At 38.2% G+C, this 13,641-nt stretch overlaps 1 protein-coding gene across 50 annotated transcripts in view; it reads left to right on the top strand.

The window, feature by feature from the left end:
* PTPRD (protein tyrosine phosphatase receptor type D) overlaps positions 1-13,641 on the top strand; it is a 2,332,398-nt gene that overhangs the window by 2,271,460 nt on the left and 47,297 nt on the right. For all 50 annotated transcript variants that reach the window (XM_032392357.1, XM_032392358.1, XM_032392356.1 and 47 more), the window contains 2 exons: positions 11,179-11,298; positions 11,818-11,972. In XM_032392357.1, the coding sequence (XP_032248248.1) occupies positions 11,179-11,298; positions 11,818-11,972 (275 nt within the window). The remainder of the gene's footprint in view (positions 1-11,178; positions 11,299-11,817; positions 11,973-13,641) is intronic.

A 13,641-nucleotide genomic window follows, 5' to 3' on the forward strand; every position in this document is an offset into this window, starting at 1 on the left:
TTCATAATGCAGCATCTAACACATATTAGACACATTGATATTTCACAACAATCCTGTGAGATAAACACTACTATGATCTCCAGTTTACATATGAATCAGCGAAGCCTAGAACATTCCAGAGGTCACTCAAGGTCATTCTGCTCTCAAGGTCAGAGTGAGGATTTGAAGACAGACAGTCTGGCTCCAGAACACATGTGCTTAACCATCAGGCCATATTGCCTGTTAACACTTCTGTGAAGCTGAGACAGCTGAACTATTCTATTACAGCGTGCATGTAAATCCAACCTACCCAGACTGCTCTGCCTGGAGATACCGCTGGTAACAAGCAGCCATTTGCAAAAGCTGTTTTCAGTAAAACACACATTTTGTCTTGACACTGCAGGCCTTCATTAAACAGTGCACAGAAACTTGTTTTGAAATAACGCAATGAAATTCTGCCCCTTTTCTCCCTAATTGCGTCTAATAATAAAGTTAGTTCTAACTGGCCCCACTGCCACCACAACATCTGATGGTAATGAGCAGTTCTTGGCGGAAGGCATTGTGACTTAAATACCTACAGTTTATCTTTATGTTGCAGGCTACCTTTTTTTCCCCACCTCAGACAGAGGAACTTATTTTGAAGTTACTAAATGAACCTCTGTTTGCTCCCTTCATTAATTACTCTTTGCTCTTGCAAGTTAGCTTTCTCCGTTGTTAAATGGCCTAAGGAGGCCAATTAAAATGCTGTCTTGTGATTTTTATTCTGTGGTGGTTCAGTCTGACCCAAACTTGTGATGACCTGCATAAGCCAATATTGAGGAGTCTCAACATCATCAATCTGAACATACAAATGAGCCCTGACCCACAAGGCCCCAAAGCCCTTCGTTCCCCAGTCTAGAATGCTTGAGAATAAATGACCAAATGCAACCGAGAAATCTAGCAAAGCACTGGTCCCCCAAATTATCTCACCTGCTCTTCCATCTTCTCCCTCACATCCTCCCACCTCGCTTTTTCCCTATCCAGTTGCTCTTTCACCTAAAGTCTAGGGAGAAAGGGAAAGGCATTCCTAGATTCACAACTAAGAACTTGGATTGAGTTTCTCTAAATAGTGGTTAATTGTTACCGAAATATATAGCTTTATACTTTAGGAACTCTGTGGGTTATGTGGGCTGATCTGGGGACTCAGTGAATTTTCAATTTCAAAACAGATGTTTGAACTAGTCTGGCTTTATTTAGGGACTGCTTGTAGTCTTCCCCATAAAGGAGGTGGTCCAGGTGGTTGAAACAAATCACCTCCCCAAGGGCTGAAGCCTGAAATTTCATTATTTGGAAGAAGGCTCAGATTCTTGAAATAATATTCACACACACACCCTTGGTATATAGAAAAATGAAGTGTGTGTGTGTGTGTGTGCATGTGTGTGTAAACTGTGTACTGCAGAATACTTGTATGCAGGAGTACATGTTGACTGGCAATTTGGTGATGGGGGAGAGAGAAGAGGAAAGGGAAGAGAGGACAGATGATATTTCACAAGACTGCCTGGGGATGCCCCCATCAGAGAGAAGGGAATTATATGACACAGTCCTAAATAGATGCCTTGCAGTCAGATGTCTGGGTTTAGATCCCAGCTATAGTGCTTACTAGGTGTTTGACAGTGAACACGTTACTGGGATCCCTAAAAGTCTCATTTGTCCTTTTTAAATTACATAGGATTATTGTGGGTATTAACCAAGGTAAGGAATCTCATCTGTTAGGGTTTGGTTGAGACAGAGAGCTGGGAGGATGTACCAGTACAACCTCAGTTTCCCCTAAAGCTGCTCTCAAATAATTCAGTTTTTGTCCCCAAATGCAATGCGTTTGTTTCTCTGTGGCTGACAGTGAATCCTGACCAGCCTCATAGAGTCACTGCTCATGATGAATTCTGCCCACTGTTCCCAGTGTAACACCCATGTACTGTGACCAAACAGAGCTCACAACATGGGCTTCTTTTGCACTTGCCTTCCCCAGGACAGAATCTCCAGAATCGAGACACTGATCCAGGGAATTGTTAATCAGTCTGCACATGGATCACAAGGACATTCTGACTGCAGCTTCCACTGCAACCATATCTTGAAGAAATAGAATATGAAAATAGTAGTATCAACATGAATTACATGTAGTAATAATTGTCACTAAAGATAATATATTCTTGATACCACGTTTACTTTTGATTCAGTTTTGCATTACCCCTCCCCATTCTCTTACTTACTTGACGGTGCTAGGGAATTGGTCCCTTAGTACCTATGTCCTGTGTTTTCTAGCTTTGTGCTTTGCCTCTCACTCAGGCCTTTGGATAATAAAGCAGCAGTGCTTAAACCTTTGCCAAGTTAGAACAGCTCACTCACATAAAAGGCTCTTGGGTTCATTAGCATGTATTAGAGGTTTCACTAGCCTTTTGTTAAAGAGCTGACCATTCTTAGCATTTCCTTTGCTAAAGAAGCCCTTCCAAGTGTGATGACTTAGGACTCAAATTGGTCTTTTGGAAACTTAAGTTCTTTGATTTCAAACACTCCCCCTCAAATGTGGCCTTACAAGAATTCCAAACTTAACTGAGAAGACTGTTTGCATAGTGTGTGAATTCAGCTATCAAACCCTGAAGAGAGAATGTGTACATTGAATATTTTCTGAGTCTCATTTGGATAAATAAAGAAACAAAACAAAATATAAGACTATAAACTAGAGACTTTGAAAGTAAAGTACGATTGCTGCCTGAAAACACACAGATCAATTTAAAGAATTGTAGAATGTGCTGTGTGACATGAGATACTGTTAGTGGGTCTTATTCTACAATTTCCATCTTTTTTGCCAAATCCTCTCAAGTTCTGCATAGTTCATTGATTCTGTAGCGAGTCATTCTCTTGTGCCCTAGAATGTGGTCTCTAATTGTTTCCATGTTTCATAACATGCCAGTAAGCACATGAATTGGTTTGGGCAACCACATGGAGGGAAGAAAATTTTCAGAAAAAATGAAGCACTGGTAGGAGAGTAAATGTATACAGCTGGGATTTCCACTCCAAGGGTGTTATTTGTGGGCAAGTAAGACACGTGATTGGCAGCCTCGTTTGAACCATTGGAGGCTCCAAGGTAGGATTTGCCATGGTGACTCCTGGCCCAGGAACCTCTATTATTTAGTGGGCGATTGTCTTTTTCTTTCCTCCCCTTCATCTATTTGTTTTTGGCTGTTCCTCTTCTACTTTGTTTCCCATCCTAAGGAATACAAGACAGAGGGAATGTGTAATCCTCATGCTTAATAAATTCTTCAGCAACCTTGATTAGAGTTACAAGCTGAAACAGCTTAACCAAGGTTAAGGGATAGCAGACTTTCTTTTGTCCTCACCAGCTTGCCCTTACTCACTGCCCATGGTTGACGCTCACTGATGCTTCTGTTGTCTTGCAAGCTTTCTAATGGGAGTTGAATCACTTAAGGTGCTATTATTGTGGTATTGTGCTATGATTAGTGCTATAAATGTTGAGGATAAGGAGTGAAATTTTGACCCTCAACAAAAGGGACATGATTTGAACTGCCATTCAGTGTGGGCCACATTGATTAGTGGTATAAGCATAGGGTTAGAAGTGAGGAATTCTACACTTGGTTCCCAGACCATCTAAATCCCATTTTCTGTTCCCAAATAGAAAATTATGCAACTCAGTTGATGGTATCCATTGCTAGAGCAGGTCAAATGTTTTGTACATCATGACTTTAGTTTATCTTAGGTCATAGCAGGGGAAATTCCCTGTTCCACTGAATTTTGTTGTTTGTGCTGATGAATGGAGGATAGATGCTGTCAAGGCCTAAGGGACTGGGCTGGTGTTAACAACATTGTATTAATAATTTAGGGAATAAGAATACAGAGACTTGACATTTGATGGGTGGAGCACTTCTGACCTAATGATCACTCCCTCCACCTCCGATGTCCTCCCCTGTCCATGAACGTCTCCTTAGTATATTTCCCCCAATACAGAGGGAAGGTGAGACACGTTCACATTTGGTTCTATGGCCAAGAGGACAATTCTAGGCAAAGGATATTCTGATCAGATGTTTTCTTGTTTTCCTGTAAAACACATCTTGAGATTCTTTTCATATTGTGAGGTCCTTTTGGGTTAGAAGTTGGCAGAACCCTGTTGAAGATTATAAATGGCAATGTTATTGTTTTCATTGTCATTATCGGTTTTGGAAGGCCCAGCCTTGGCCAGCGGCAGACTAATTCTTGGCCTCTCTGGTTTGTCAAGGTTCGGTAAGTTTAATGGAGAGCAAATGCTTTCCAAATGCCAGGTCTGTGTCCTTTTCCAAATAGAACTGGAAGCGCCGAAGGCCTTAAACATTTAATTTCTCAAACTGCAGCCTAAAGCACTGCCTATCTAGGGCAACAGAAACTGCTTTTTCCTTAAGCAACTGTAGAAACGGCAGCACAAACATTGCCTTTGGAGTCTGCATGATGTATGGGATTGTTTTTGAAAAGTGGTGGATACTTAATGTAAATAGGACACTGGCAACAAAAAGAATGATGCTCATATTGGCAACCTAAAAGATGTTTGGGTCCTTATCTAGCAAGTTCCACACTCTTGGTTTTCTCTTGTCAACAGACACAATGTCAGTTAAAAGAGAAAGAATCCCACCAATTTCTTACTGTTTGCTAGTTTCTCAGATTTTCTACCTTCTTTCCCCCACCCTCATCTCCTCAATTTAGGAGGGCAGCCTACCGATTCTGGCCCCAAACAAACATTCCTATGAAAGTGAATGAGAGGCATCCTGGCCTAGGAAAGAGCTGGACTGGGAGGAAGAGATGCAATTTTGCTCTTGGCAACTTTGTGCAAAGCCCCTCTCATTGTCCACATTCATGTTTGTAGCACTCCCAGGCTGGTGAGGTCACTTCTAAAATTTTAAGAAGTGTGGATCAGTCTCTGTTTCAGGCAAAGCTGAGGCTCAGCTGGTATGCACCAGTATAACTGTACTAGTTGTTAAAATGCTAAAATGTATTGAACTACCAGTGTACAGAAACTATCTTCTCATTGAAACTTTAAGTCATCTAATATACTGCTCAGTAACAGCGACACAGGAGTGTTGCTGGGCCACAGGCAACCACTGAGCAAATCCAGGCAGACACCGAGGTGCCCACAGGGCTATGTAGGGCACCCAGCCGCTGCCAGCTGTGATTGGGGCCAAGGTGCGAAATCTAAGGACCACAGCTATGTGGAAAGAGCTGACATTCAAGTGCCACCTTGCCAGGACAAAGAGGTACTTCATGGAGTTTTCTCGGGTTACAACAAAGTGCCAGAAACTTGAGATGTAACGACTATCAATTTAATGGGGGATGTCATTAGAAAAGTATAGTGTATGTCCCTATATGAACTTCTGGTGGTCACATTGTCCTAGTCTGTTGCCATAACCTGGGTGGCTTATGAACAACAGAAATCTACTTCTCACAATTCTGGAAACTGGGAAGTGTAAGATCAAGAAGCCGACAGATTTAGTATCTGGTGAGGATCCACTTCCTGGTTCTTCCTTTTGTATCCCCACATGGTAGAAGGAGGGAGAGAGCTCTCTGGAGTTTGTGGTAAGGCATGAAGCTTATTCAGGAGGACTGCACCCTAGACCTAATCAACTCCCAAAGGCCAGCTCCTCATACCATCACACTGGGGATTAAATTTCCACTTATAAATTTGGTGAGGGAGGGGGACACAAAATTTTAGTCTATAGCACACATCAAACAAAAGGAAATACCAATTTTTTGAAGTGTTCAAACGGTTCAATGAGCTGATAAGCAGTTTTATAATGAATAATTTGGTTTATTTAGAGAATAATATTTTTCAACTTTCTGGCTTTATTTATGAAAAGCTATTACTGCATTGGTAGTCAAATGCTTTAATATTGCTCTCATTTCAGGTATTCCATTGTACTTGATCTCCACTATGTAGTGGTCAACAAAGAGAAAATGAAGAGGGGAAATACACAAACCAGACTACCCTTCTGCCATTCGAAAATAGATATGGCCAAATGTTAGTTGAGTGAAAAGAATGACATTATCGCTGAAAGACAATAGGATCATTGAGATGATCTCCATACTTATTTTTGAATAATCAAGTATTAAGCTGGTCTTTAAAACTGCCAACCTATAGAAACAAACAGTTCAGCATATAATTTATCCATCCACTAAAATATATCCTAATAATTTTCTGAAACTTCCTTTTATTATGTTCTCCCTTATTAAATGTGCATTGATGAGTGTATATTAACATTCCCATAGTCCCAATACCAACTTTGACTAGTATTATCTAATGTTAGCATACTTTCTATTCGCTCCTTATAAAAGGTTCTTCTGGCCAAACATAGTAGATACTAATCTCCAGTTACTTTCAGCAACAGTTATGCTTTCCCATCTATCATTTGTTTATTCTAAGTCCTTCTTTGGATAAATTATCTGGCCCTAGGCAAGCTTTTCAAAGTACCATATAGCAAGTGCATTTTGCATCAGTGATGCTGGGACCCTTTGAAGGTATTGGTTTATTAGATTTAGAATTCTTTTTTTTTTTTTAAGATTTTATTTATTTATTTGAGAGAGAGAGACAGAGATTGCAACAGAGATCACGAGCAAGTGGGGAGGAGAGGGAGAAGCAGGCTCCCCGCTGAGCAGGGAGCCTGATGCAGGGCTCAATCCCAGGACCCTGGGATTATGACCTGAGCCGAAGGCAGCCACTAACCGACGGAGCCACCCAGACGCCCCATACTTTGGAATTCTGATGCTTCACCATGCTGCTGCGATGCTCAATGAGTCTTTGTTAAATTGAAATGAGAAGGTTTTGCTTTCAGAAAGTTTTGGGCAATTTAAAAATAAGTCAATGCAGACCACAGTATAGTTGATTATAAAGTTGGCTTCCAGTTGTTGAATATCTGCGATGTGCCAGGCACTTCCAAGATAAGCCATGTGGAAGTAAAACTAGAACTAGAAAGAAAGCATTTCTCCAAAGCACAGTCAGCAGACCTACTGGATAAATCCTACATGATATTTCCAATGACAAGTTTTATCATTCCATCAATTTGCTTTTAATAGGTTGCCATGAAAGAGGGGATATAAATTAATTCCATAGCATACATTTAGTGATGGTCAGCTTGTTTTTTCCATAATTATGAAGAAATTAAGCTACTATATAAGGGTAATCACTTTGTAATAATAAAAATAAGTATCTCCCCCAAATTTGGCCAGAAATCTGAACTGTCTTATTTAGGTTAGGCCTCAATTTGACTTACTGGGTAAGGTTTCTAAACCACAGCCTGGGTATCATGTTCTGCTTCTCTCCTTTTCCCCCTCGGACACTAAAACATTCTCTTCTCACATCTGACTAGGACCCAGGTAGAGTAAGGGAGTTATTTGGAAATCTCACAACTATGTATTTGAAGAACCAGCAGATGAAAGCATACCTCTATATTTAGTCAGTAAAGCTGATGGATTCGGGGCAGGACTGCATCTCATTTCACTTTGGTGTCCTCACAGTTTCTAAGACTTAGCAACTCCTAAATACATATCCATGGGGATTAATAACATGTTTCTTTTGTTCACACTTAGAATGATTATGTTTTTTAGAACAACAATCATAAAAAATTGGGAACATAGTCTGAGGTTTAATAATAGATGTTGCCTATTGAATGCCTATTGGGTTTAGAGATTCAGGTGCATGGTTTTTGAGCCTTATGATAGCCCTGTCATGCTGGAGATATTGTACCCATTTAACAGAGGAGGCTGCTGGATTTTGGTCCTAAAAATAGAGAAGCGGTTTCCCAGCCATCCAGTTAGACTGCCCAACCTTCTATGCATCAGTCCTGAAGATGTAGTCAGTCACTTCAGAATCAAAGAGGAAAAGGCAAGCATCAGTATTTGTGTTCAGGAGCTGCTGCCTTCTAGTTCTTAGATGCTCAGAGGGGAGCCTCCTACATTGGTCTCTGTGCACAAAGCCTAAAAGTGGTAACTCTCTCTAGAAATATCTTCTGAGATTTTCTCCCAGGGGAAAAGAAGAAAAGGTGGAGGGAGGGGCTATTGTCCAAGTAAAAACATTTCAAGAGAGACGATGAAGCAAGTTCATTTGCATTGGATAATTAGAAAAAAAATAATTTCTTACTGTTCTCCTGTGCCCTTGTACTCACTCACTCACTATACTTCCCAATTGCTTTCTAATGTTGAAATCAGAAATTGTTTGTTTAGTGTATGGCTAAAAATGAAGGACTTAAAAGAATGGCAGTAAATCTGAGCCCTTAAATGTAGCCCTTAGAAAGCAGATGAAAGCGTGCGGGCTACTCAGAGAATGAGAGAGAGAAGAGTGTGCACAGGTACTTACTAATGAAGGGAAGAGTGGATTTCTATAGCTGTTCTGAGAAGCCTGTGGAAAGCTTCTAATCCTGCTGCTGAGACCGTATGTGTGCATGTGTACATACATTAAAATACTTATTTTTTCATAAACTCCCTTTGTGAAATATTCCTTGAGAGAAAACAACAATGTTTAAATATATTTGCTTGAAAAAATTGCTTCCAGTTTTTTGCTGTTGAGTTTGAAACGATTTAGAGCAGGGTTTTTGTCTGAGTTGGTTTTTTTGGTGTTTTTTGTTTCTTGTTTTTTTCGTAAAGAGCAAGATTCAAGTACGTTATTTCAACTGAGTACAAAAGCTTTCTTTTCTTCTTCTTTTAGCTAAAAATGTTCACAACATTCACTCCTTAAAGTAATGTTTTCCAGTATTCTTTTTTCCTAAAGGAGTCAGAGTATAAGTCAATAATAGTTGCAGTTTTAAACTTAATACTTGAAGTATGAGAATAATTATTGTAACTTCAGTTTTTGCTATGTCTTAGGGATGGAGTGGAGTTGTTGATGGAAAGTCACTAAATAATGAAACAACTTTTCCAGAGGTCACATAAAAGCTGGCTTATGGTCCTTTCCTTCATTTCCTTTGTCTTATCTCACCAAAAGGTCTGATGATAATCAGTTTCCAGCTTTGAAATATAATTGCATTGAATTTGGTTCAGTGCATCGTACTGACCTTATAGATCATTTCATTGCATTAACCTGCTGTTTTTGTGTCTGTCATAGCAATATTTGTCCTTATGGGATTTGATCTGTTGATCTTTATTTGAAAGGGTTGCCATCCAGCTGAAACTGTTAAATAATGAGTTGAGTTTCTCTCTTCATTTTTTAACTCAACACATTGCTGGCATCCTCTCAAATGTTGCAGTAAGAGGTCTCCAAAGTTACTTTTGTCCTTTGCAGCGAGACATCAACTTGACGTCTATTTTATGGTTTAAATCAGAGCCTTTGGCATAATTTTTGTGATTTTCTTTCAATCTGAATCATGGCTACTTAAGTAGTGTTGGCTGTGTTCAGGTGGTATCCTCTGCTAATTCCACCCACATACAACTTAGGTTTTAATGGATGGTTAGAGAACATAAGAGGTACTCAGTCAGGGTCATGCTATATCAATATTCTCCTTAGAGAATTGTCTTTCCCTTGTGTTACTATTCTTTAAGTAGATCATATCATAGAAATATAAACATAGAAGAACATGTTATACATCTAGAAAACATGTAAGTATATTTAAAAATCCAATTAAGACACAAATTGCCCATCTTTCTTGAACCACTCTTATTTGTTTTTTATAAAATAGGTGTTTGTGTGGTTTCACCATTGAAATAAAGGCATGAGAGTCAAACCTTGTAAATTCAACCTCCACTTTACTGTATAACTGTACATTAAAGTGGTTTTCTCCTTTTTGTTGTCTAGGAAATTGGATAGAGAATAAAACCTCTGCCTTTTCAGAAGGCCCATGATCTAGATAGAAAGAGCCTGAGTCCTTTGAAGAGCAGATGCTACATCTGTGAAAGAGAAAATTACAATATTATTCACAGAATGCTACTAATATTTATATTCAACATAAAAGCAAATAATTATCTAGCAATTCTATTCACTGGACCAAAAAATTCTAGTGTCTATGATAATAATGCCTCATTGCTTTTGTTTAAATCCAGAGATTATGACTTTCAAATCTTTCTTTTTCAACTACACGGTGCGATTCCTAATATAAAATGGTACTAGATTTCTTTACTTAGAGAAATGCATTTCAGTTAAGAATTATTCCCATCTTTTCTTTTAATCTGAGATAGAAAGGGTAAATATATTCTTATCTATGACCTTACTAGAAAATATAGTGTTGTGTTTGTCATTTTTTATTATGCTTTTTAATACCCACAGTACCTAGGAAATTTGAACTGTATTCCAGACTTGGAATTATTTTTCTGTTGCATGTTAAACTAATTGACTTGAATACTTTTTATGTGCTTTTCAACTCCACATAGAAATTGTAGATTATTCATCTGAAATGAATGAATTTAAAATTATTTTAACTTTGCACTAGTGTATGACCTTCTGAGACCGGTTTTAAAGAACACACAGCTCTTTTTCCACTACACATTACCGATTTAATTTGTTTTGGATGCAAATACCATTTATCTTGTACTTTTTACAATGCTGTGTTGTTTATTGTACTTTGATAGATTCACAAATTATGTCTAGTTTTTTTAAAACAAGTGTATTTGGAAATTGTGATAGTTCAAGATGAACTAGTTTATGCCTTTTAAACCTTGATGGGTGAATACTAACTGTCTCACCATATCATTTAAATGGCTGAGCATAATCCTCCTGATGCAATTCATGACATATATCCCAGAACAAACTTGTGTTTTCTTTTTTAATTTATTTTTTATTATGTTAATCACCATACATTGCATCATTAGTTTTTGATGTAGTGTTCCATGATTCACTGTTTGCGTATAACACCCAGTGCTCCATGCAGAATGTACCCTCTTTCAAATTTGTGTTTTCTTTTCAAGTACTCTAAAGTTTCAAATACCTCTTTCCTTATTTTACTCAGCAACAATCTGCAATTTATTTTTCTCCAGGAAAATTGAATCTGTTACTGCTTAGTATTCCTACCAGTTTGAAAAATGTGGTTTATATTGGCATTAGAGCAGTAATTTACATATATGGGATAACAAGAATACATGCCAGAAAAAGATCAACGTAAAATGAAACGCAAAAAAGCTGTTTTCCTTCAACAGCAACTCTGAGTGAGGCTAATAGAGAAATTGATGAGCATCTGCCCTGAATGCGTCACTTGTTTCTTCTAGGTGAAGTGTGACCAGTACTGGCCCAGTAGAGGCACAGAAACCCACGGGCTGGTGCAAGTGACGCTGCTCGATACAGTGGAACTGGCCACGTACTGTGTGCGGACATTTGCACTTTACAAGGTTTGCCTTTTATTTTTTCCCCCTCCCTTTCCCCTTTCCATTATTTAAAGAAAGCGTCTTTTGAGAAATCAAATATCTTAAGACTTTACTTAAATCTTGATTCCACTGGCAACGGTGAAGAATGAAATAATTCTTCCATTATCACTCAGCAATTTTTCTCCTTGTCCAGCAATTTATAAGTAAATACGGAACTCTCACTCTGAACGGAAGTTTCCACAAATGAAGAATAGATGAAGAAGAGCTAGTTGTTTCCGCAAAATACAACAGGTGCACTCCTGATAGTTACACCTAAAAAATATAATGCTTCTCACCTAAGAATGTTTATCTTCCTGAGCAAATAGTTGTCATTTACAAATAGCTTGGTGTTGATAGCTCCAAAGAGTGCATCTTCCCAAAGGTCATAGGGTAGGGGAAGGAATTAAGATAGCATATTTCCATGTTACCTCTTCCATGTTGCTACTCATGACTACAATCTGAGGCTAAGAACACAGAATCTTACCCAGTCTTCCTGCTTCACAGAATGGGTCAAGCGAGAAGAGAGAAGTAAGACAATTCCAGTTCACAGCCTGGCCTGATCACGGCGTTCCAGAGCACCCTACACCTTTTCTAGCTTTCTTACGGAGAGTCAAAACCTGTAACCCTCCTGATGCAGGTCCCATGGTTGTGCACTGCAGGTAAGAACCACTGAGAGCATTTGTTTTTCTCATAGTCAGAATGTCCAAGAGGAAACAGAAAGCTAAATTGTTCCTCATTGGATATTCTCCTTCCAACTTCTTGATTCTCTGGGATAATAGATCTCTTTATAAATAATACAGGTGGTTTTTAGTCAAATGAGGTCTGTACTAACATTCATAGAAAGGATTTGATATAGATGAATATGCTTCTCTGGAGGCAATAAGCAACTATGGTTCATGCTATTTTCTCTTTGGAGCAAAAATAAATAAATATATAAACACAAAATTAAGTGTGCACATGGCAATAAGTAGATGAAACAGAAAAGAGTTAAGAATCAATCTTGTGATTTGGTTCAAGTTTCATCTGTGTGGAGAATATTCTTTAGAAATAGAGATAGATAGATGGATAAATAGATAGATAATAGATAGATAGATAGATAGATAGATAGATAGATAGATAGATGAATTGCTTGACAAGTTCTTGTGGCTTGGGCTAATACAACCTTTTTACTATATATAGGAAAGAAAATTGCTGAACATTGGTTAAACGACTGCCTTCAGCTCAGGTCATGATCCTGGAGTCCCAGGATCGAGTCCCACGTCGGGTTCCCTGCTTAGCAGGGGGTCTGCTTCTCCCTCTGACACTCCCCCCTCCTGTGCTCTCTCTCTCTCTCTCATTCTCTCTCTCAAATAAATAAATAAATAAAAATCTAAAATAAAAAAAAAAACAACAACCAGACATTAAAAAAAAATACTATAAATATAAAAGCTTTTTTTTAAAGATTTTATTTATTTATTTGACAGAGAGAGAGTACAAGCAGGGGGAGCTGCAGGGAGAGGGAGAAGCAGGCTCCCACTGAGTAGAGAGCCCGATGTGGGGCTCGATCCCAGGACGCTGGGATCATGACCTGAGCCAAAGGCAAACGCTTAACTGACTGAGATACCCAGGTGCCCCTAAATATAATAGCTTCTAGATACCTTCTACATATTAGTATTATCAAGTCACATATAGAAAATATACTAATCTGAGTTTTAAAAATTTAATATAATATAAAAACCTATATTTTGGAAGAATTTATTTTATGTACTAGGAGGTAATAAGCCTGTATTTCTTTTGAAATGTTGTATAATTTATGATTATTTTTTACTTAATTCTGAGTAACATTCTTTATATCACCACTCAGATTCTACTATAAATGTGTTTATACATTTTCAATATTTAACTGATTTCTTACCAGTTCCTTAGTTCCTCTCAAGTATCATTACTAACATATTACTAAAGATACCTAACCAGATTCTATATATTACTATACAAACGTGTAATTCATATAATCCATAATAGTTCTTTGTAAACTGGGTACTTCAAATATGAGAGAATATGGTTTTTTGCACAGACAAGTAAAATTGCAGTGGGTAAGTATATATGAAAAAAAGAAAGCATCTATCATAAACCATTTCTATCATCACTTAATAGTATAACTCTTTCATATCCCATATTATACTTGAGCATAATACAGTGGATCCTAGAAATGACTCTGTTTTTACAAAAAGATGGGGACAACAGATAGATCAGAATAAAAGCAATAAAATTCACCTGACTAACCCATGCTACAGTGGTAATTGTTAAACAGCAGCCTAGCAGGTTTTGAACAAGGAGATGTTTTATTTC

Source organism: Phoca vitulina, unplaced genomic scaffold (assembly GCF_004348235.1).
Source record: "Phoca vitulina isolate PV1807 unplaced genomic scaffold, GSC_HSeal_1.0 scaffold67, whole genome shotgun sequence".
NCBI classification, from domain to species: Eukaryota; Metazoa; Chordata; class Mammalia; order Carnivora; family Phocidae; genus Phoca; species Phoca vitulina.